Here is a 23,696-nt window from a genome sequence, read left to right as displayed (position 1 = left end):
GGAGGGCTACCCATGCTGAGGATGCTGCCAGCTGGGTTGGGAGCAGGGCACCCACCTGGGCACACCTGTGTCTTTAGCAAGGATGATGGGCTTAAAGTGAGTGGCTTCAGAGGTGAAGGCTGAAGGCAGTTCTCTGGCTCCTTCGCAGCAGGAAGGTGGGCTGGGCACAGGTGCTGGCATGACCGTGAGTCTGGTGTCAGTACCGATTGGCAGGAAGCCTGGTGACAGCAGGTGGTTGGGAGGGCACGAGGGGGAAGGAACAGTTGGGGGGCCTGCAGACACCATACTTAAGGTCCTGCTGGCTTGTCAGGCCCAAGGCTGGGTGCTTCATCCTTTCCTACACATCCCAGAGGAACTCTTCTGCTGGGTTGGCCCAGGGGTTAGGAGTGGGGAGTGACCAGTTTCTGGGGAGGGCTGGAGTGAAGGTACAGGCCAGAAGACTGGCCACAGTCAGAGGCTTGGGGCTGCTGGGAGGGATTTTGTCCTTGGGCCCAGGGAAGGCTCCCCAAGAAAGTAGCCAGGTAGAATGAGAGCTTCTGTGACAGAATGTGGATGGGGAGTGGCTGGAGTGGGGAGTGACTGGAGCAGGGGTAGAGAAAATCTGCAGCTGAGTGCTGAGTGGGAAGGAGGCAAGGCCAACGATGGCCTGGGTAGGCTCATGGTTGAGCTCTGGACCTACAGTTCTGGGCTCCTGGCCATGGGTTCTGAGTGTCCTCAGGGTGGACTCTGGGGGTGGGCAGTGTGGGTGTGGGGCACAGGGGCTGGTGGATAGGAAGAGCTGGAGGAGTTGGGGGCATGCCCACCTGGGCTGGGCTTGGGAGCAGGTGCTGTGCAGGGTTTCAGTTCAACCACTGAGAAGGCATTTTGGAGACCGATGGTCTCTTCCTCCTGGTGAACCTGGGGTGGAAGGTCACAAATGGCTTGTCAGATGACAATGGGGACCAGATGTACAGTGTGGAGCCCTTCCCTGCCATGCCCAGTGACACAACAGGCCAGTCTGAGGAGCTTTCTGTGGTACAGGGAAGTCTGTCCCAAGATTTGGAGCACCCTGCTTCAGAAAGCTGTGGTAGGTCTCAAGGGAATGGGTAGATAGTAGTGGGATGGAACCCCCAAGCCAGCTGTGGGGAGTTCAGTTCCTTGGGTGTGGGGGTGCCTGTCTTGCCATCCTTGGGATGGCACCTGCTCCAGATTCATCCAAAAAGCTGACAGGAACCTTTGCAAATGCTGTTGGCTACCTAAGGGTCACTCTGCAGGATCCTAAAGACATGGGCAGAGAGTGGATATCCTTCCCACCAGGTGCATCACACCCACACATGGAGTAGTCAGCAGCACATTCAGGTCCTCCAAAAGCTCATTTCCCCCATGAGCAGAGAAAGCTGAGAAAACAGTCGTGTCAGGAGGATGGCTATTCAATCCCTCTTCCTATATTCTCTCAGTCTATAATACAGCAGGAGACAAACAGGTTTCTTGGCTAGGCCTTGGCAAAATAAAGTAACCCTCCGTGGGCTTTGAGGTGCATCATCTTACCTTGCAGGTGGACACCCGCAGGTGGGCTAGAATCTTTCTGCTATCCATGCCCCGCTGGAGAAGGTAGCTCCCACAGACCTAAAAGCAGGGAGACCATCTGGGCAGGCTAGGATGGGCAGCTCAGGCACCAGCTCCTGCCTTACCAGCCCCAATTTCCCTGATGCTTCCAGGAACATAGATGGATGAGCCACTAGGGGGCCCTGGGGTCTTCTCTTCAGGGGCCCTAGCTTGGGTAACCTTGATGAGAGTTCACTTCTAGGTGTCTGGTCTTGCAGTCCTGCAGCTGTGAATAAAAACTGAACAGAAGAGCCACAGCTGTTCCCCAGCTCTTGTCTTGCTGACAACTTCTGCCATATGTGCTGGAGATAAGAGACAGGGATCTAGGACACGGATGGGGATAGAGCTTAGTGGCACAGTGCCTGCCTGGCAAGCATGAGGTTGTGAATTTAATCCAGTACCAAAAAAAAAAAAAAAATGAGGGGTATTTATAACAGACAGATATCATAGAACCATGGCAGAGAGGGTCAGAATCAGTCTGTGTGCACACAAAACCAAAGACCCCAAACTTGCCACCTACCCAAGGCAAAAGATGAATTTTGTAGACAATTATAGTTATCAGCAACTTTTGACAGCTGACTCCATGCTATCTGCCCACAAGCCCAAAAGTAGAAAGCCATTCCCTTCTCTAGCTGACAGTCAGAAGCCATGAGTAGGTCTCCAGTCATAGTGCAGTTACCGTGATGGCCTCAGCTGCAGATGGCCGTTCTGGAGCACAGCGCCTGGCCATGTCCAGGAGGAGAGTCTTTAGCCTGCGTGGTAGGGCCAGCTTTTGGTCACGAGGGACGCTGAACTTGGCTGCTGTCCACAGGACAGCGGCCACACAGTAGACTGAGGCCTGCGAGGGGAAGAAAGAGGAGGGAAAGGTGGCAAAAGGGTCACGGGAGCCAGAGAGGCCCAGCAAACCTGTTCCCAACTGGAGCCCCAAGAGTACAGCAAAGAACAGCCCCTCTGAGGGGTAACCTACCCAGACCTAAGCTCCATCCCAGTCAGGCCCACCATGGAACCCTGGGGTATGGCATGGAAATCTGCACATTTAACAAGACCCCCACCACTTCATCTTCTTCACCCTAGGGACTGGCTGGGACTCCCTCCTGGCCAATGTGTGCTGCTCAACAGATAAAAACTGGGTCTCACTATACTTACAAGTGAAATAAATCATTTGTAAATATCATATTGTTTCCCTAGTATAAAATAAATACATTAATAATAAAAAACTGAAAGAGTAATAAGATCCAAAATATACAATAGATATTGTAATAATGATAGGGAAAGAAAGTTCTCAAAGGGAAAGAACAACTGGGATGGGGGAAAGGAGAAAAGGAAGAAAGGAAAAGATTATATGGATGTAGGTATACATATGCAACTGTGTGTATGTATATGTGTGCAAGATAGATAACTCTACTACTAACTCTCTGTTAGTTCACTTGAAAGAACAGTTTGTGCTAACATTGTCTGACTGATCATTTTTGATGCCTAGATCTTGTAACCTGAACAACTGTTTCTAAGATAACAGTATGCAATATATTAACTAGTGTCGATGTTTTACTTGTTTTGAAATTCTGTATTATTTCTATCCTTTTTTGTTTTGCTTCTTAAAAAAAAAAAACCTTGAGTCTCAGACAGATGTGTCCCCCATGTCCACATGTCTGTCAGTTGCTCCAAGTTCCACTGATGAAGGGATGCACATTCCATGTTCGCTGTGTTTTTTTGTAAGTTCCCACTGAAGGATCTCCTGGTTCAAATCAACTCCTGCCTTCACAACAATCTATCATGAATGGGTGCATTTAACAGGAATGCAGGATAGGGTTTTTGGCCTCAGTAAGATCAAAACAAGATGCACAGGGGAATGTCTTTGGTTCTGAGCACAGTCTTTGCTGAGTCAGAAACTCACTGTTAAATACTTATTTCCTCAAGCTCTGGGCAGTTCACAATGTGGCCGCTACAGACACAACTTGCTTTTAAGTTTAGTTGATTTATGAATGTTTTCTCTCTCATCTAGTTAAGTCTGGCCTATTACCCAAACAGTAGTTGAGCCTTGATATGTAGGATTCTCGCTTCCATAGCGCAAATGTTCCCATGCAGCCAGCTTTCAGCCTCCAGGAGGCAAGCAGTTGGGAAATTCAGCGGACCAAAGAGCCTGAGATCACAGATGCAGTCAATTGTGTCCACATAATTAGGAAACTATCAGTTTTCTGAGTCCTTATTAAATTTTAAAACTTTGAGGCACCTGTAGATTGATATACAGTTACTAGAAGTAGAGATCCCGGGTACTGTTCACCTGGTTCCCTACATCAGAGGCATTTTGCAGAATTGTAGCTCAGCATCAGAGCCAGCAACATGACACAGATGGTCACAAGTCAAGACATCTATCTCTCCTCAAGGGTTCCTCTTGCACCTTCCAACTCCTCCTGATTCCTGGCAACTATTAACCTGTTCACCATGCTAAAATCGCATCATTATAGGAACATTGTATAAATGTGCTGTACAGTGCAGTGTATAATCATTTTTCTTTAAGTATACTTTACTGGATATTCACCCAGATTGCTGCATTAATATTTGATTCTTTTTATCACTGAGTAGAGTGCTATGCTTGGATATGCTAGTTTGTTTAACCAGTCATTCACTGGAGGACATCTGGGTTGTTTGTAGGATAGGCACAGTGGTTGGTGGTGAACCTATGGTATGTGTGCCGCAGCAGACTGCTGGTTATCAATGAAAGTTCTAAAAGTTTTGCCATCAGTGGTTCATGGATACAATAACAAAGCTGCTACACTCATGCACAGGACTTTTTGTAAACATAATTTTCATTTCTTTAGATAAGTGCCTGGAGGTTCAAATTTTTGGCTTATTCAGTAGTTGCATGTTTAGCTTTTGGAGAAACTGCCAAGCTGTTTTTCAGTGACTTTATTCACATTCTCTCTAGCGATGAATGAAGCTTTCTGCTGCTCACATCTTTGCAATATTCAGTGTGATCACTTTTGGATTTTAATCATTCTAATAAGTATCTCATTGTTTTAATTTGCAAACTTCCAATGCCATCAGATACAGTGCATATTTTCTTTTGCTTGTCACCTCTGATTCTCTCTGGGGAGGTCCTGCCCAGGTTAAATCAGGTTGGCTGTCTTATTGTTGACTTTTAAGACCCGTGTTACACAGCATTTTCTCCCAGTTTGTGGCTTGTCTTTTCATTCTTTGTGGTTGTTGTGTTTTTATTCTCTTAACACTGCCAGTTGTTTTCTTTGTGTATTCTTTTGCTGTTGCTGTCCTGTCTTGGTTGCTGAGGTTTGTAGCAATGTTAACACTGGGTATTGCCAGGCCTCCGACTTTATTCTTCAATACTGTGCTGGTGATTCCAGATCTTTTAGGTAATTTTTTAATTCTCTGTCAACATCCCTAACTTGCTGCGACCTTGATTGGGACTGTGCTTGCTCTCTATATCAGGCTGGTAATTTAACACTTAGTCTTCTTCTAAATAGTAGGGAGTATCCCTGAATTTATCTGGATCTTTTATTCTTTTTTTTAGATTTTTGGATAGATAAGCTTTATTTGAATATCTGCATGTTATGTAACTTAATTCAACCAGGAAGTTTTTCCCAAGGATTAAAGTTTATTAAGAAAACTTGTTGCCTCCCTTTAGTCTGATTCTGAATTTAATTGACAAATATATCATTATTAGAAGTCTTCACTTACTGCTCATTTTCACCACACTCATCTCTCAAGTCTTTGGGGTGGCACCCCTCATTTCTCTGGAATTCTCTTAAATTGTTTTACAATGACAACACAAGGACAAGGTTTTTATCTGTTGCTCATCTCTACCCCAATGAAAAGCAAAGTCACATCCTTCGATTTTCTTTAAATTGTGGCTGTTTGTAAACTGTACACAAAAGGAATTTAATGTTTTAAAAAAAATTTTGGCAGTGCTGAGGGTAGAACTCAGAGGACTTAGTGTGGCAAAAATACGGTATAATGCTACAACAGTAATTCTTTTCAATGTGATCAGTATTTTGGATTTTTTTCTTAAAAAGTTGTTATTTCTCCAAAGAGAAGCTATAAAAACACTGAAAAAGCACTTGAGAATCCTGGGCTAATAGTTGTGATTTACAACTAAGCATGAAATGTTAAATTCTGTGAGTCAGAATTTCTGAATGATTTTTATATTTTGGTAAGAACTTACTATGAGGAACCAGAAAGATTTAAAGGTTTTTCTATTTCAGGCAGGGCATAGCTCCATGGTAAAGCATATATTTAGCATGTACAGGCCTAGGGTTTGATAAATCACCCCTCCAAAATTCTATTTTTTAAAAAGATTTTCTATTTTAACTTCAATTAAGTTATGAAAAACTGCACATTTGTTGACAACCATTAACAATGAGATTAATCTGGAAGGAAGCGATTTGCATGTTAGGAGTGCCCAGCTAGCCATTTCATGCAAATTGTTGAAATCTTCTTTTTTTTTCCAGCATATATTTTAAATAAAAGTGCAAGCAGATATGATTAAAAATGCACATAGAATAGAAAGATGTGAAATAATAAGTAAATATCCTTCTTCCATAACACTGCAGATCTGATGTCTTCAAAATCCTTAAACAGTCCTATGAGTAATTCACAAACAAAAGTTGACCGGGGAATCTTTTAACTACAAACACTTTTCATGCCTTTAGAACTGTGTTGGTGATACCATGTCATAGCTCGTTACAGAGCAAAGCCATGCAGTTTTCTTCTTCATAAAGAGTATTTCAAAAGTAACACGCACACCGTGCTCAGACAGCCACGGCCAGGAAGTATCTCCGATGCTACTGAATCTAGGGCGGCTCCGAGGTATCACCAGAAATGCTGCAGTGCGAGGGCTCCTTCATGGAGTGCTGTCCCAGAGGTTTCTCTAAGCCAGCAATATATTCACTCAGTCTCTCTCAGTGCTGGGATTAGAGGGTTGTGCACAGAGCTCAGGTTGTTTTGTTAAATTTCTGCATAGACAATACAATCTGTTCTATGAATGACCGTTCTGTTTCTTTCCTCTCAGTCTGTATTGTACTTTTTATTTTCTTTCTTATCTACTGTGCTACCTAGGACTTCTAGTATGACACTGAAAAAGGGTGGGAAGGGATATCCCAGTTTTGTTCTTGATCTTAAAGGGAAAGCTTCAGGTTTCTCATAATGAATTATGATGTTACCAATTAGTTTCTTGTACCTGTTCTTTATCAAGCTACGGAAATTCTCTTCTATTCTTACTTTACTGAAAGTTTTTGTTGTGAATGGATGGTGAGTTTTGTCAAAAACTTAGCATTATGGGTATGAACATGGTTTTTGTTCTTTAGTATATTGATGTGATTTATTGCATTAATTGATTTTCAACTATTGAATCAGAAAAACCAGATTTAGTCACTTTTAAATTTGGATAAAGTTCAATTTACCGTCAATGCACTGTCTTTTGTGAAATAGCTGTACATAGTGCTTTTGATGTCATGTCTAGGAACTCTCCTTAGCTCTTTATTCTGAATTTTTCTTTGATTTCTTTTGTCAGTATTATCCTGTAATGCTATACTTATATCTAAGTTTTTAATTTTATTTTTCGTGGTTCTAGGGATTGAACTCAAGGCCTTACACACGTTAGATGAACATTATATCACTGAAGTATTTGTCTAACCCTAGTATATTTTGAAGTGACTGTAAACTTATTGAAATTGTTAATTTTTATTAATACAATCAATTTTTGAATACTTATGTTTCATCTTTGTGACCCTGAAAAATTTACTTATAAGTCCTGGGAGAGTATTTTTTGGTGGAGTTCTTGGGATTTCCTATATAGGCAATTATGTCACTTATAGTCTTATTTCCTTTGTCTTAGTTTTCATGCTTTTTAGTTACTTTTCTAGTACAGAGGCTAGAGCTTGACTTACAGGAGTGAGAGTGAACCTTTGCCTTGCTCTTATCTTAGGGAGAAGCTTTCAGTCTTTAATCATTAAGTGTAACATCAGCAGTAAGGTGATTTTATTTATTTTGTACATTTTTTTTACTAAGTTGAGAAAGTTTATTCTGTTTTTCTTGAAAATTTTTTAAAAAATGATGAATGGGTGTTAAATTTTGTCCAGCACTTTTTCTACATTAATTAATATGATCATGGGACTTTTCTTCTCTAACCAGTTACAATGTTAGACTATACTGATTTTCAAATATTGGACCAGATGTGCATCCTTGGAATAAACTCCACTTTGTCATGCTACATAATTATTTTTATGTGTAGTTGAATTCTATTTGCATATATTTTGAAGATTTTTGCCTTCATATTCATAAGAGGTACTATATTTTTGGATACTTCATTTAATTTGGAAGTCAGGGTGATACTAGCATCAACAAATTACGAAGCATTTTTCTTTTTCTGCTTTTGGAAAAAGACTGCAGAACTGGTGTTAATTTTTCCTTAAACATGTGCTATAATTTTGTAGTGAAACCATCTGGAACTAGGAAGCTGTCCTGGAAAGTTTTAATACTATAAATTCAATTTCTTCAATAGTCATAGATTGTTTAAATGATCTATAGTGTGTGATGGTATTTTTGTGTGTTTGGAGAATTGGCCGACTTCATCCAAGTCATCAGCATGTTTGTGTGAACAGTCTGTGGTGCTCTCTTACAATCTTCTCCATGTCTGCATGTCTATGAAGGTGTCCCTTCTGTCATTCCCGATCATTTGTGTCTTCTGTCTTTTCTCTCCATCCAATTTCATTTTTATTTGTTTATATACTATTAGTGGAAATCTGTGTGTAATCAGCAGTTTTTTTAGAGGTTCTATTGATATGAACATAACTATATCACAAACATAATTTATCACAGTGGACAGATGTCAATACTTCAGCAATTTATATACCACCCTCTCTACCCTGTTACCTTCTCTGACTTGCAGCATGTTTGTTTTATTTGTTTGTTTTGTTTTGTTTTTGGTGTACTGGAGATTGAACTCACTACCTCATGCTTCGCAGGCAGATTCTTAACCACTTAGCTAAATCCCTGGCCCCCAGCATATTTGTTTTAAATATTTCCTTTATCTACATTTATAATCACATTAAACTGTTATAAATTTTGCTTTGACCATAAAACATAGTTCAGAGCTAGGCATGCCTGTAATTCCAGTACTTGGGAGGCTGAGGAGGTAGATTGAGAGTTTGAGTCAGCCTGGGCTTCAATAGTAAAAACTTGTCTCAAAAGGAAAGGGATGAAAAGGGAAGGGAAGGGAAGGAAAGCAAAGGCAAAACAAAACAAAACAAAGCAAAGCAAAGCAAAGCAACACACACACACACACACACACACACACACACACACAGACACACACCAAATCAAACTAAAAGCCATACAACAAAAGACTTAATAATTTAGAACACTCAAGAGAAAGCCTTTTACAATAGGAAGAGTTAATAATTATAAACATGTATGCACCAAGCACTGGTACACACAACTTCATAAAATAAACACTGAAGGCTTGGTATGATGGTACATTCCTGTAATCCCAGAACTCAGGAGGTTGGGCAGGAGGATTGCTGTGAGTTCAAAGTCAGCCTGATTTTGAGTGTAAGGCCAACTTGAATTATAAAGCTGATGGACATAAAAAATCAGATAAACACCCATACAACTTATGGGGACCTCAATACCTCACTTTCACAAATGGACAGATCAACTAGATAAAAAAAGAAATCAACAAAGAAATATCAGACCTTTAAACAAATAAATATCTATAGCGGGTTCTACCCAACATTAACAGAATATACATTCTTCTCAGCAGCGCATGAGACTTCTCAAGAATAGACCTATATTATATTACACAAATGCAAAAGTATCCAAATTACTCCATGCATATTATCGGATCATAGTGCAATGAAACTAGAACTCAATGGTAAAAGGCAGCACAGAAACCATACAAACACATGGAAATTAAATAATATCTTCTTGAATAATCAATAGGAGGCAGACTAAATTAAAGAAGAAATTCTGACAAATTTTTATGATCAAGTGATGTAGTGCGAGAAGTATGACATACAGGAACCTGTGGGACACAGTGAAAACAGTTCTATGAGGAATGTTTACAGCAGTGAATTTCCACATTACAAAAACACAGCAAGCTCAACCTAATAATGCATCTCATAGTCCTAGAGAAAAAAGAATAACCCAAGCTAGTATGAGGAAGGAAATTACAAAGATCAGAGCAGAAATTAATGCAATTGAGCCTAAAAAATACAAAAAGTCAATTATTTGAAGAGTTGTTCTTTGAAAGAGTAAACAAAATAGATAAACTTTTAGCCAATCTTACCAAAATAAGAACAGACCCAAATCCATGCAATTAGAAATTACAAAGGCAAAATCACAACAGATTCTGCCCCAATCCAGAAGATTACTGCTACTTTGAAAACCTATACTTTAATAAAATAAAATAAAATGAAAAATGTAGAAGAAATGCATAAATTCCTATGTACATATGGACTACCAAAGCTGAACCTCTAAGATATAAAACTTCCAAATAACCTAGTATCATTCAGTGAAAGTGAAACATTAAAAAAAAATCCAAACTACCAATTAAAAGCCCTGGTCCTGAAAGATTTAATATTGAATTCTGCAAAAATTTTAGAGAACATCTAACATTGATATTCCTCAAACTCTTTAATGAAACATACAGTAAAGCAGTATTCCCAAAGTCATTCCTAGAAATAAGTACTATCCTGATTCCAAAACCAGAGGACTCAATAAAAAAAAAAAACAAACAGAACTATAGGCCAGTCTCCTTAATGAACATCAGAGCTGTCTTAGTTACTTTTTTTTTTTTTTTTTTCATTTTTATCGGTACCGGGGATCGAACTCACGACCGTCTGCTTGCAAGGCAGGTGCTTATGCCGCAGAGCTAAATCCCCAGCTCCATAGTTACTTTTTTTTTTTTTATCATGAGATAAAATACCTGACACAGTAAAGGAGGAAAGGTTTATTTCAGTTCAGAGTCTATGACAGTTTCAATCCATAGTCACCTGGCTCCCAAGCAAGCTGCATGGTAAAGGGAAGTCACAGAAGAGAAATAACAGTTCATGCCATGGCAGGCAGAAGGCAGCAAAAGCAGTAAGCAGCAAAGCAGTGAGCCTCTCTTTCCCTTTTATAACATTCATGCTACAAGTCTTTTGAGTGGTACCATCCACACCAAAGGTGGGTCTTTCCATTACCTACACCCACAACCGTGATAAACCAATGAATGGACTTATCTAGCACCACATATCCTTAATTCCAGTGTAACATCCTTAATTCACATTCATTCACACACGCTAGATCCATCATCAAAAAGTGTCCCCGATGACTACATGAGACTGTGGGGGGACATCTAGATGCAAGTCATACCAGATGCAAAAATCCTCAGTAAGGCACAACAAACAGAATGCAGCAAAGCATCAAAAAGATCTTATGTCATGACTAAATAGAATACATTTCAGGGATATAAGGATGACTTGACACATGCAAATCAATAAATGTACTATACCACATAAATAGAAGCAAGGACAACAATTACATGATCACTTCACTATAGGCAAAAAAAGCATTTGACAAAATCCAACATCCATTCATGATAAAAACCCTGAAAAAATAGGAACAGAAGGTATTTATCTCAACCTAATAAAAGCCATCAATGTCAAACCAGCAGCCAACATCATATTAAACTGAAGCGGAAAACCTTCCCTCTAAAATCAGAAAGAAAAGAAAATATTTTCTATCACCACTGCTGTTCAATGTAGTTCTCAAATTATTATCCGGAACAATTAGACAAGAGAAAGAAATAAAAGGAACATGGGTAGGAAAGGAAGAAGCTGAATTATTATTTACAGATGACGAGATTCTCTATATAAAAGACTCCAAAACTCCACCAAAGGCCTCCTAGAATTAATAACCAAATTTGGTAATATAGCTGGATACAAAATCCACGCTCAAAAATCAATAGTGTTCCTGTATATCAATAACATATTCATTAAGAGAGTCATTAGAGAAACAACACATTTAATAATAGTATCAAAGAAAATGAAATATTTAGAAATTAACTGAACCAAGGAAGTGAAAGAGCTCTACAATGAAAACGACAATATTCTGAAAAAAGATTGAAGAGAATATTAGAAAATGCAAAGATATCCCCTCATTCCTGAACAGGCGGAGCCAATGTAGTCAAACTGGCCATAATCTCAAAAGTGTTATACAGATTTAACACCATCCTAACCAAGATACCACTAGCATTCCTTACAAAACTAGAGAAAACACGTGTAAAAGTCAAAGGGAACCAGAAGAGGCCTAGAACAGAAAAAACAATTCTAGATAACAAGAGCAAGGAGGTATTAGGATCCCAGACTTCAAATTATACTGCAAAGCTGCAGTATAGTACTAGAAACCCACAGATAGACAGACAGACACACCCCCAAAACTAAAAGCAAACAATCCCCCCAAACAAAAAATCAGATATGTGGATTAATGGAACAGAATAGAAGATGCAGAAACAACTCCAGGCACATTAAACTGCCTTATTTTTCACTGTGTTATCTTTAACAAACAGTGCTAAAAAAAACTGGCTCTCCATATGCTAAAGGCTGAGCCTAGACTGAGATCTGTCACCATGCACTAAACTAAAACAAAAGAGATCAAAGATCTAAACATTAGAACAGAAACACTTAATCTGCTGAATGATGTAACATGTAAAATACTCAAAGCCGTATGTGTAAGCAAAGACTTTCTGAGCAGAATTCCAGTTGCACAAGAAATAGTGCCAAGAATCAGTAAATGCAATCCCATCAAATTTAAAAGCTTCTTTTCTTTTTTCTTTCTTTTTTTTTTTTTGAGACAGGGTCTTTCTGTGTCGTTCAGGCTGGTCTTGAACTCACTACATAGCCCAGGCCAGCCTTGAACTCATAGTGATCCTTTTGGCTCAGCCTCTGGTGTGCTGGGATTACAGGTGTGGGCCACCACACTTGGCCTTAAAAAGCTTCTGCACAGTGAAGGAAACCGTCAACAGAGTGAAGAGACAACCTACAGGAAGGAAAAACCTTTTTGCTAGCTACTTGTCAGACAGAGGGCAAATATCTAGAAATATAAATAACTAAAAAATTAAACTCTCCCAAATTTAAGACACAGTCAAACAATGGGTATCTGATATGAACAGACAGTTCTCACCAAAGAAGTACAAATGGTCAAGAAATACATGAAAAAATGTTCAACACTGTGTTCGTCCAGGAAATGCAAATAAAACTACATTGTGATTCCATTTCACTCCAGAAACAATGGCTATCATCAGGAAATCAGTCAGTAACAAACTCTGGCAAGGTTGTGGGGAAGAGAGAGCCTTTCTTCATTGTCGGTGGGAGTATAAACTGATACAATCAGTACATTAAAACAGAAATTCTATTTGACCCTGATATTCTCCATAGGTATCTCCCCCAAAGAGTTAAAGACATCACACCACACTGATGTATGCATACTGTGTTTCTAGTAGCACAGTTAATAATATCTAAATACTGAAAGTGTCCATCAACAGACCAATGGATGAAGGTCTGTATTTATACACAATGGTCTGCCATTAAGAAGGGTAAATGGAGTCATAGGAAAATGGAAGCGCCTTGAGACCATAATGTTAAATGAAGTAAATCAAACAGATAAGCTTGACTATTATACGGTTTCTTTTATATGAGAAAATATATAAAGTGCAATATAAAGTATAAAAGAGACAGTTATTGTAATGTAGCGAGGAAAATATATTAAAAGTGTACCTTGATTTATGTGTTTTTGGTCCCTTAACCTGGTTATTAATGTGTATACATGACAGTTAACTAACTTTCTCTCCCTCTTCCTCTCCCACTGTCTCTCGCTCTTTTCTGGAAGCGTTTTGCTTTGTAGTTCAGCCTGACTGTGAACTCACTATTTAGCCCAGGTTGGCTTCAAAGTCACAGTGATCCTCCTGCCTCAGCCTCCCAAGTGTTAGGACTACAGCATGTACCTCCACATTCAGTGATAATTAACTTTATAATGATTTATAAGGTAAGTAAATGAATCTGGTGACAGCAATAAAAGAAAAGGTGGCCAGGAGGGTGGTGGGGGAGGGAAAGAAGAGAAAAATAGTTGAGATGTGTTATGTACCTGTATCTTTTCCCTACAATGAATGTAATTATTATGTACTAACATGTACTAATAAAAATTTTAGGAAGCCTTTTATATTTATACATATTTTTGCTTCTTGGTATTTTGATATTCATTTACTTTCTCTTTAAAGAGCTCTAGTACTCATTCTTCTAGGGCAGATCTGGCAACAAATTCCTAGTTTCCCTTCATCTGAGAATCTTGACATTATCTCCATGTTTGAAGGATATTTTTATACTTCCTCTCAGTCTCTAAGATTGCTAATAAAAAATCTGCCATTTGAATTTTCCCCCATATGTATGCTACGATTCCCCCACTACTGTGTCTTTTTTTTTTTTTTTTTGCAGAGGTTTAACTATGGTGTGTGTATCTTGGTGTGGATTTCTTTGGATTTATCCTATTTGGGGTTTTCTTGGCTTCTTTAGACTATAGGTTTATGTTCTTGGCCATAATGGAAGTTTTCCTCCATGATTTCTTCAAATACTTTCTCCTCTCCTCTCCTCTCCTCTCCCCTCCCCTCCCCTCCCCTCCCCTCCCCTCCCTGTTCCGTTCCTTTCCCGTCCTGTCCTGTCCTGTCCTGTCCTGTCCTGTCCTGTCCTGTCCTCCCCTCCCCTCTCCTCCCTTCCCCTCCCCTCTCCTCCCCTCCCTGGCCTGGAACTCATGGCAATTCTCTTGCCTCAGCCTCCCAAGTGCTGGGATACAGGCATGAGTCACCACTCCTGGCTTCGAGTACTTTTTGTCCTCTATTCTCCTTCTCTTTTTCCTCCAGGATTATGATATAAATATCAAATCTTTTGTTACAGCCCCATAAGCTCCTCAGGCCCGGTTCATTTTTGCTTATGGTTTTTCTCTCTGGTCCAACTTGTGTAACTGTCATGGTTCTATTGTCCACCTCACCCATTCTTTCCTCTGCCTTCTCTAGTAAGCCTAACCATAGAGGCCTTTTCCTGCAGTGCAGGAACTGATCCCAGGGCCTTGTGCATGCCAGGGAAGCTCTCATCCACTGAGCTACAACTTCTGTGGGACTGTGTTTTAAAAAAAAATCCAGTTCTCAAAATACTTTTTTAAAAAATGGTTGCATTTTTAAATTCTTGCTTCTTTTTTAAAAACGGTACTATTTAGTTTTTCTTTTTATCTTCTATTTCTTTGCTGAGACTTTTTCTATCTTTTTTTCATTTTTGTTTCATGTGTGCTTATGATTGCTCATTGAGGCATTTTTATGATGGTTGCTTTGAAATCTTTTTCAGTTATATCTAACATTTCTGTCTTCTTGGGATTGGCACTGCCTTTTCTCATGCTGTTTGAGATCTTCTTGGCTCTTTGTATGGCAGATGGCAGGCGCCTAAAGATTTTCATGTTGTAAGATTCTGCCCCATCCAACCTCCTCTGTCACCACATGGCTGTGAGTGGCCTTGGTACCCATAACCTTCTATGTGAGGCTGAGTCCAAATCCCACTCTCAGTCTTCTGCTGGGTGGGTTGGGCCACAGCATTCTGTGGTGTTTGGCTGATGCAGGGAGCCTATGTCTACAGACACTGGCTCTTTCCTGGTCCTCTGGCTAGACAGACAGGCTTTTGTGGAGCTTCCTTTATTTCTACCCACTCGAATTTCCCAGATCACCATGCATGAGGCAAAAGAAATCACAGGGCTCTCATGCCCCACTCGTCCTTCACAGTATGTCTCTTCTCCCTTGTGGGTGAATCCAAGTTTTTTAGAGGAGCAGGGACAGATTACCCTCCAGTTCCAGTTCCTCTCAGTTTTGAATGTAACAAAGGATGTAAAATCCTTTAGTGATGGGTGTGTACAACAAATGCCATGAAAGTGTTCCTGAAATTCAGACCTCAGTCCTCCTAAGTCAGAAGGGCAGCTCTAGAATACATGGTTCATCCTGCCCAGGGAAACTCTACCAGGGCCACACCTGCCACCCTTAGAGAAGGTGCTGTCCATGGCCACCTGCCAGGCAGGGCCTAGGCTCCGGACATGGGTCCTGTATTGGGGACCCATCACTCCTGGGGCACACTGGACAGAAAAGCATGTGGGCATCACTGAGGCTCGGGCACAAAGACTGAAGGAAAAGACAGGGCTAGTTACCTTTTCTGTCACCAACTTTTCCTCTGCCACCTCGGGAGCCAGAAAGAAGGAGTTGTAGGAGCCTAGGAGAAAAAAACCAGCTTAGTTTCTTTCATGCCTGGCCAGTGGATGCTAGAACTGTCCCGAGGATGACCCCAGTACACACCGTTGGCAGGGGGTGGCCCGAAGAGCACAGTTCCATCCTCAGCCACCAGCACGTTGTCCAGGCACAGGCAGGCTACAACACAGTGCAAGTCAGGAACTAGCATAGCCTGCACACCTTGCTCAGGGCATGCCATCCTCCAGGGTCACCCAGGAGACACCAGAGCATGGGTCCTGTGCTGGCGAGCAGCCTCCCTCCACAGAGGGCCAGGAGACTGGCCAAGAGTGGCTAGGCATGGGCCCTTTTACCCCACCAGTCAAAGCTGTCCTGGTCACCAATGTCACCTAGCAATATTATCCCTTTCATGCTGGGGATGAAAAATAGGGGGAGGAAATGTGCACACCATGAGCCAGGAACAGGGCAGGGCAGTGGCCACGGTGGGGTGGGAAGTGTGTGGTCAACGTTGTGACTGCTCGTAGGGAAAGTGTTATTCTGGGGGAGGTTGGGAAGTCCACTCTCCTCCTCAGTTTCAAATTCTATCCTGACTCAGTGCCCAGGGTGGCTTGGGAGCAGCAGCTCACTGGAGCCTGATGGCAGTGTTTCTCTGATTACCTTTCCACCTCTAACAGAGTTGTCCTTGTCACGACGATGGCAGTGTGAAACCACAGGTGAACCACACATTGTCCTGCTATCTGGCACATGCAGCTCAAGGGGACCACAAGTCAGTGCAACAGCTAATCTTCCTGCCCCCATACCCAGGAACATTGCTACCTCTGTAGAGAACGTGTGGGCTGGAGCTATCCTGTTCCTCTTTATAGCAGGGATCATCTGATTCAGATCCACAGATAACAAGCATCCCCACTCCCTTCCTTGTGCTGAGACCAGAGGAGCTTTCAGTGGGTGGGCTTGGCCTTTGCTTTTTGCACACAGCATAGATGCTGCCTTCCACCACCCGCAATGTGGACACTACCTCCCTTTTCCTGCCTCAAAGTGTGAGTAATGACCCCTGCTCTAGATCACAGTTGGACACCACCACCCAACATTCCTCTGCTGACCCTGGCCCAGCTCAGGTGGGCAGGTGATACGCGTCACCTGGATGCTCTGTGTGCTTCTGAAGTGCACTGAGGCAGGCAAGGCACAGGGCCCAGAGCTCGTATTCCCTGAAAGGTCGGCCCAGCTTGGACAGGAGGTCCTGAAGGGACAGGCACTGCGGGAGAGAGAGAAGCATCAGGTGAGAACACCACTACCCGGCCTGATACCCAGAGAGGACTTTGTTGGAGGATGATAGGTGAGAATCCTTTTACTCTCTGTCCTCAGAACTCCAGCTAGAAGGGACAAGAATGTCCCCAAGTCAAAGCAAACATGGGTAAGGCTGTAGGGATGCTGGAGCCCTTACACACTGCTAGTTGGAATGAAAAATGGTGCAGTTGCCACAGAAAATGGCAATTCCTCAAGAAACAAAGCAGAATTATCCTATGATCTAATAAGTCCACTTCTGAGAACATACTATAAAGAACCAAAAGTAAGGACTTGAGAAGATATTTTTCCACTCATGTTAAAGGTAGCATCATTTATGAGACTAGCTGTTAGGAGGTGGGGCAGAGTTGAATGAGGTGGGTCGCTTGGGGAGTGGCCTGGATGGGTTTATTTTCCTTGTGGCTTCTCTCTTGACCTGTTTCCCTGGTCACCATGATGTGAATAGCTTCTCCTCTGCAGAGACCCTCCCATTATATCATTCAGCCTCAGAGCCAGCACATTATGGACTGAAACCTCTACAAACTGTGAGCCAAACTAAGCCTTTTATCCTTTAAGCTGTGGATGCTGAATAGTGTCTCTGTGATGAGAAAGTGACAGAGACAATGATCATATGAATTATGCAGTCACTTGCCTCTTGTCCTTTGGGTCACAGGGAGCATCACCTTTGTCCTTGGGCTCAGACCTTGGTGAATAGATTTGTTTGGACCACTGCCCCAGCTGTCTTTGCCCTGAGGAACACACCAGGGCACAGAGTTTTGGGGTGACTTTCTAAAGTTTTGGGGAACATGCTTGTTGTTGCAGTTTGGATGTGGTCTGAATGTCCCCAAGGGTCCATGTGTTGGAATTTTACCCCACTGCGAGGTACTAAAGGGGGAACCAGGTCTGACCATGGTGTACAGAGGTAAAGGCTCTGGAGGTGATTAGGACTGGATAAGGTGACAAGCAAGGAGCCCCCATGACACCCGGTGACTTCATAAGAAGAGGAAGAGAGATCAGAGGAGACACATGCTTCCTGTCTCTTGCCATGTGATGCCCTTTCCCACCTTGGGACTCTGTCAGCAAGAATTCATCACTAGGTGTAGTCCTCAACCTTAAACCTCCACTGCTGTGGGCGAAGTAAGCCTCTTTTTGTTTAGGAAGTACCCCACCTCAGGTATTTTGTTATAATAATGAAAAACAGACTAATTCAGAAGATTACTTATATACTTGACTAACTGCCACTTGGTAGGGCTCACTTCAGGGATCCTTGGCTGGAGGCCACTCTAATCACCTATAACAAGGCTAGGAGCAACTCAATCCTCCCAGACAGCTGACTCCAAGTAGAGCCCTCTGTCTTTCATAAAGGATAGTGTTGGGCTGGAGAGACCCTGCCCTGGCCAGGGAGACCACATCCTGCCAAGGGGCCCTGTACTGGCAGCTGCACAAATTCTAGGGTGGACAAAGCTTCTAACCAGGTGCAGATTCTACCAGGCTTTCTTCACATACCACAAATCTATCCCACTGTTATTATTATCATTATTATTACTATTATTATTATTATTTTGTGCATGTGTGGTTCTGGGAATTGAACCCAGGGCCTTTGCATCCTAAGTATCCTTTTTATTATTCGAGGCAGGATCTGCCTAATAACTAAATTGCCTGGCTTGGGCTCCAATTTAGACTCCTTCCTTAGCCTCGAAAAGTGTTGGGATTACAGGCATGTGATACCATGCTTGGTTTGTCTTCTAACTTAAAATAATCAGAAGAGCAGGACAAGGAAGACCCTGAGGTTAGAACTGAGGAAACAGGGCCCCTGAGTAACCCTGCACTGGGTAGACAGTCAAGCCTTGGGTGGGCCAGTTCATAAGTATGTGGGGCTGGAGCCATATAGGGCAGGGTGGAAGCTGGAGGGAGTGGCTACTTTCTGGATTGTCCAGAGATGAATCCCACCCTCCAGAAGGCTGTGGGGAGAAGCTCTGACCTTGAATTCATACTGGAGTGACAGCTGGCCTCACAAGCTGTATTAAAAAACATGGCAGCTTGTTGGGTATGATGGCATACACCTGTAATCACAGCGCTGAGGCTGAGGCAGGAGTATCAAAAGTTCAATTCTGTCTAGGTAACTTAGTGAGACCCTATCTCCACAAAACAAAAACAAACACAGGCTGAGAATGTAGCTTAGTGGTTGAGAGCCCTAGGGTTTGATCCCTAGTATCAAACCAAATCAGGGAGCTTGATGAAAACTTTGAAATTATTAGGCAACAGTGAAGGCTGTGGTGCCACCCTTGTGTTGACTGAACCCTGAGGTCCTGGAGAAGCATGGTTGCAGTACTCAGCTGTACCCTGACTCCCCAGCCCTTGCAGTGCCCACCCACCTGCTCTGATGCAGTGCTTCCTGTCTTCCTGCCTTCCTCCAGAATCCCCCTGGTGTCTTCAGGAGTCCAGGTTTCGTGGCCTGCATCTTGAAGGTCTGCAGGGTGGGGCGAGGGTGTGTTCTCTGCAGGCCCCTGGTCAGTGGATGAAGTGTCATGTTGTCCCAAGGTCCCTGGCCCTCTGTCTATGTTGTGGCTGGATCCCAGTGCCTCCTCCCGCTGGAGTCTCAGTTCCCTCTCAGGACACAGTCTGCTTTTGGACTGTGCCCTGAAGCTTGAAAGGCCATTTTTCCCCTCTAGAAGGAACTTCCTGGGATCCGGGGAGAAGAAGTCAGATAGAGTTAGCTGGTTTTTTGAGCTCGTCAGTGACAGGCAGAGGGCACTGGCCTCAGGGCCCTCAGACAGCAGCCTGGGGAACGTCTGCACCTTCCTCAGGCGGTTCCTCTTCAGGATGTCTCTGCCTGGCTCACCAAGGAGTGATGTGGTGTCCAGAACAAGGCTGGCCAGCCCCTCCCCGCTGGGGTTCTCGCCATTTTTCATGGGGGCTGATAGCAGTGGCTTAGTGGGTGGGGGCCTGGGGCCTGGGTTGGCCTCCTGCTCTGGGTCCCTGGGGGCAGGAGGCTGGGTCTGGCTCTCAGAAGTGGACAGGGCCTCTGGGTCAGCGCAGAGGTCTCCAGGGGATCTCTTGGGCCCCACACTTCTTGGAGCATATCTCCCCTTCCAGGTGTTCTCGCTGATGTCTGGGAACAAGGTATGATATGATTACTATGGAGGATCCTGCACCAGGGTCCCACACCCCATGTGACTCCCACAGCCACTCTGACTCTGCCCCATTCATCTCCACAAGTGCTTAGGGCACCTGTCTAACAGGTGGGGACTCCTGGCCCACCCTGCAAATCCTCACCATTCCCTTGGTGCAAGTCCAGAGATGTCCTGCCTGCCTGCCTGCCCTGTCATGTCATCCAGCTAATTAGAAGCTGCAAGCAGACAGGATCCTGGGCTTCCCTCACCCCACCAGGCAGAGCTTCCCATGGGGTTAGCCCTCACTGATCTGATTATCTCATCCCAAAGTAGCTCATTTTTCTATTGTGATCACACAAATGATCCCCAAAGGAGGAAAGTGAATCTGGCTCCAGTTGTGGGACATGCACTCTTGTGTACATGCCTCAGTGGGAGCAGTTCCAGACACTAGTCCCTTCAGCAGCACTGTGTCCCTCTCACAGCGGCTCTGCACTCCAGGTTAACACCCTCTGTAGTTGCCTGAGCAATGCTGCAGTAACCCTTGGCAAGGAGGACCCTCTGGCCCCCGTGAGGTTCTGGATGCTCATGTGGCCCCAAGCATTTTTTTTTCCCTGAGGCCTTTCAGGCTCCTGAGATGACTTGAGACTCATATGAGTCATGGAACATAAGACCACAGCAGCTACAGCTTAAGAAAGGGAGGTCTACCAGATTGGGTGGTATAGGCAGGCAAAACAATGGTGGTATGCCCTTGGCCTCTGCCAGAAAGCAGAGACGAGCTAAGACAGATGAGCAGCACCAGCCTCAGGTGCTACTGGACTTGATCCTGATCCTCACTTATTGCATGGCACTGCAAGGTTTCCTTGGTGGTCACTGAGTATGTGTGGGTGTGTGAGTGTGAAAATACCAGAATGCACATAGTATACACATGTGTGGAATGTATGACAGTGCAGGTGGTATGCATGAGAGTGTGAATGTGTGTAGTACAGCCAGACACTTGTGAATTTGCATATGTGGACAGTGCGAACACAGTGTGAGTATGCGTATATGAAGTATACATGCATCTCATCTGAATGTGTGTGATCATGAATGTGGTGGGTATTTATAGGATATGTGTGTTAGTATGAATATGCGTGAGTGTGCATGTATCTGTGTTGATGTCTGCCTTCTGTGTGCACACTTCTGTTAGTGGGTGTGTGTACATATATGTGTTTTGCACATGCATGTGTATATGTGTGTACTGAGTTTGCATTCTATAAGACTGTCTATATGTGCATACATGTGTGAATGCATGTACATATGCAGAAGTGTGTATATGTACAAGTATGAACGCACATGTGTCATGCATGTGCTTACCCTGAAATGCTCCAAAGGACTCGATGGATAGCACCCTCCTGCCGATGGCTGAGAGACTCCGGCACAGGCGGCATGAGGACATAGGCTTCATCTTCTCCTCACACAGTGCTATGATGCTCTAGGGACACGCATACACCTTTCAGGAATGAAAACTCACCAGCAGGAGGCCCACCCTCCTGAGACCCGCCTCCCTGCATATAGCTAAGTAGTGGTGTCTGACAGTCCCCAGGGCCACCCAACCTGCCTACCACAGTGTACCTTCTCCCATAAAAGACAAGACGTCCTGGAACTACAGAAAAGTTATGCCCATGGTAACTGTAAGTCAAAACTCTTCATTACAAAAATGTGTAATAAAAATCAAGTCCTGGTGTAGACAGAATTGCAATGCTGCAAAATTCTGGTGAGGCTGCTGGGCCCCCAGGTGGTGTGTGTGTGTGTGTGTGTGTGTGTGTGTGTGTGTGTGTGTGTATGTGTGTGTGTGTGTGTGTGTGTGCGCGCGCGCGTGCAGGCATTGAGCTCATGGCAGGAGTCAGATGATGTCTAGGCCTCTAGTTTACCTTCAGATCTGGCCGGTCTCTGGGATCCTCTGCCTGCATCTGGCCCAGTAGTGTCTCCAGGTCCAGGCTTAGCTTGGGTTCCAGCTCAGGCTCTGTCACATACTCGAGGGCAGCCTTCAGTGTGGCCCCCAGAGAGTAGATATGAGCCTGCAGCACCAGAGAGGCACCAAGGAACCATTAGGAACTCTGCCTGCAACCACTTCCTGTTGTGGACTGACTCAGGACACTCCTGCAATATTGCTGGGCACTGGCCCCACTGCACCTATCATCCCCAGGGGAAACAGTGGCACCAGTCCATGAGCACTCAGGTCTGGGTATTCATTGACCCCATAGCCCCACCAGTCCCTTTTACACTTCCCACATCTCAGCCCCACCTGGCTCTACAGAGTGCGGGCATGAGCTCCTCACCAAGGTTGTAATTCCTTTCAGAAGGAGGTGGAGTATGTGTGTGACCCATGGTCTCACACACGCTAGGTGAGATATGAGCAGGATGGCTTTTCCTTTTGTTGGAAAGTTGGGTTTTCCCTCACCGAGCACATGAGAGTGAGTACATAGCTCGGCCAGGATACCAGCGTCATCAAAGGCCTTGGCTTAGATTCTGGTAGGCTGATGGCAGCTGGTGCCTCCTGCAGCTAGGCACTGCAATGCCTTTCTTGTTTCATAAAACAAACAAACATGGCTGATATTATATTGTAACTCCGGTGATTTTTTATATTAATCTGGGAAGAGCCAACTTTTTTACAAAATAATATCTCTATTATAGGACAGGGTCTGTCTTTTTTGTTCATTTTATTTTTAACAAACAACTGTACACATTTATGGGTTAAAATGCAATGTCTTGATTCACATTTACAATGTGGAATTATTTGTTCCTGGCTTGTTTTCCTGTTTTAAAGGTCCTATTGTTGTACTGACTCTTAGAATTCCTGTGGGTTTTGTGGCTATATAAGTGGAATGTTTAAGTTTCATTTCTAACTGGTAATTACAACAAAGGAAAGCACTTATTGGGGATGTATCTTGTGTTCAGTTGGCCTCTGACATCTCCTATTCTCTGTGTTACAGGTCTACAGGACCCTGTCCTCCCCTGGCCTCCTGAATCCCACCATTATTCTCATGCTCACAATGCAGGCCCTCAGTCTCCCCCACTTCTCACAGATAAATGCTGGAACCCTCCTCATCTTCCCTCTCACATGTTGTGGGGACCCAGCCAAGCTACAGACTGTTGTTGAGCCCTAGGATGGTTCTCAGTGTTGTCACTTTTTAAATGACAGAGGCAGCAATGGGTGTCACATCTGTGAGGGGCATCAGGATATGGGGTGAGGAGGAGCCTGTAGCCTGCCTCAGCTGCCTACCCTGTATTGATGCCCTTCTCACTCACAGCCCCTTCATGTCTTATAAGCTCCTTGTTCCTCACCTGGTGACCCGCGCCCTTCAGTTCTGGCCTAGGCTCACTTGCTCACTATGGACTCTGGGACCCTCGATGAAAACAAAGACACCTGTTATTTCCTTGAAGCCTTATTTGCAGGCCCACTACTTTTGTCCTGC

The 23,696-nt window shown here is 43.5% G+C and overlaps 1 protein-coding gene across 2 annotated transcripts in view; it reads right to left on the bottom strand.

The window, feature by feature from the left end:
- Window positions 1-23,696, bottom strand: part of Kndc1 (kinase non-catalytic C-lobe domain containing 1) — a 57,367-nt gene that overhangs the window by 20,877 nt on the left and 12,794 nt on the right. Inside the window, exons 4-13 of one of the 2 annotated variants that reach the window (XM_063245018.1) lie at window positions 22,152-22,298; window positions 21,595-21,712; window positions 19,504-20,240; window positions 16,985-17,099; window positions 15,956-16,027; window positions 15,811-15,872; window positions 2,264-2,422; window positions 1,528-1,605; window positions 804-897; window positions 56-173 (exon numbers count right to left, since the gene is read on the bottom strand). In XM_063245018.1, the coding sequence (XP_063101088.1) occupies window positions 56-173; window positions 804-897; window positions 1,528-1,605; window positions 2,264-2,422; window positions 15,811-15,872; window positions 15,956-16,027; window positions 16,985-17,099; window positions 19,504-20,240; window positions 21,595-21,712; window positions 22,152-22,298 (1,700 nt within the window). Of the gene's footprint in view, window positions 1-55; window positions 219-803; window positions 898-1,527; window positions 1,606-2,263; window positions 2,423-15,810; window positions 15,873-15,955; window positions 16,028-16,984; window positions 17,100-19,503; window positions 20,241-21,594; window positions 21,713-22,151; window positions 22,299-23,696 lie in introns of both variants that reach the window. The other variant, XM_003479802.5, reaches the window with a different exon arrangement.

This window comes from Cavia porcellus, unplaced genomic scaffold (genome assembly GCF_034190915.1).
Source record: "Cavia porcellus strain 051 isolate PalLab524CR breed Dunkin Hartley unplaced genomic scaffold, mCavPor4.1 scaffold_2, whole genome shotgun sequence".
Lineage (NCBI taxonomy): Eukaryota > Metazoa > Chordata > Mammalia > Rodentia > Caviidae > Cavia > Cavia porcellus.
The sequence above is the reverse complement of the archived record's forward strand: the minus strand, read 5'-3'. Positions and strand labels throughout refer to the sequence as shown.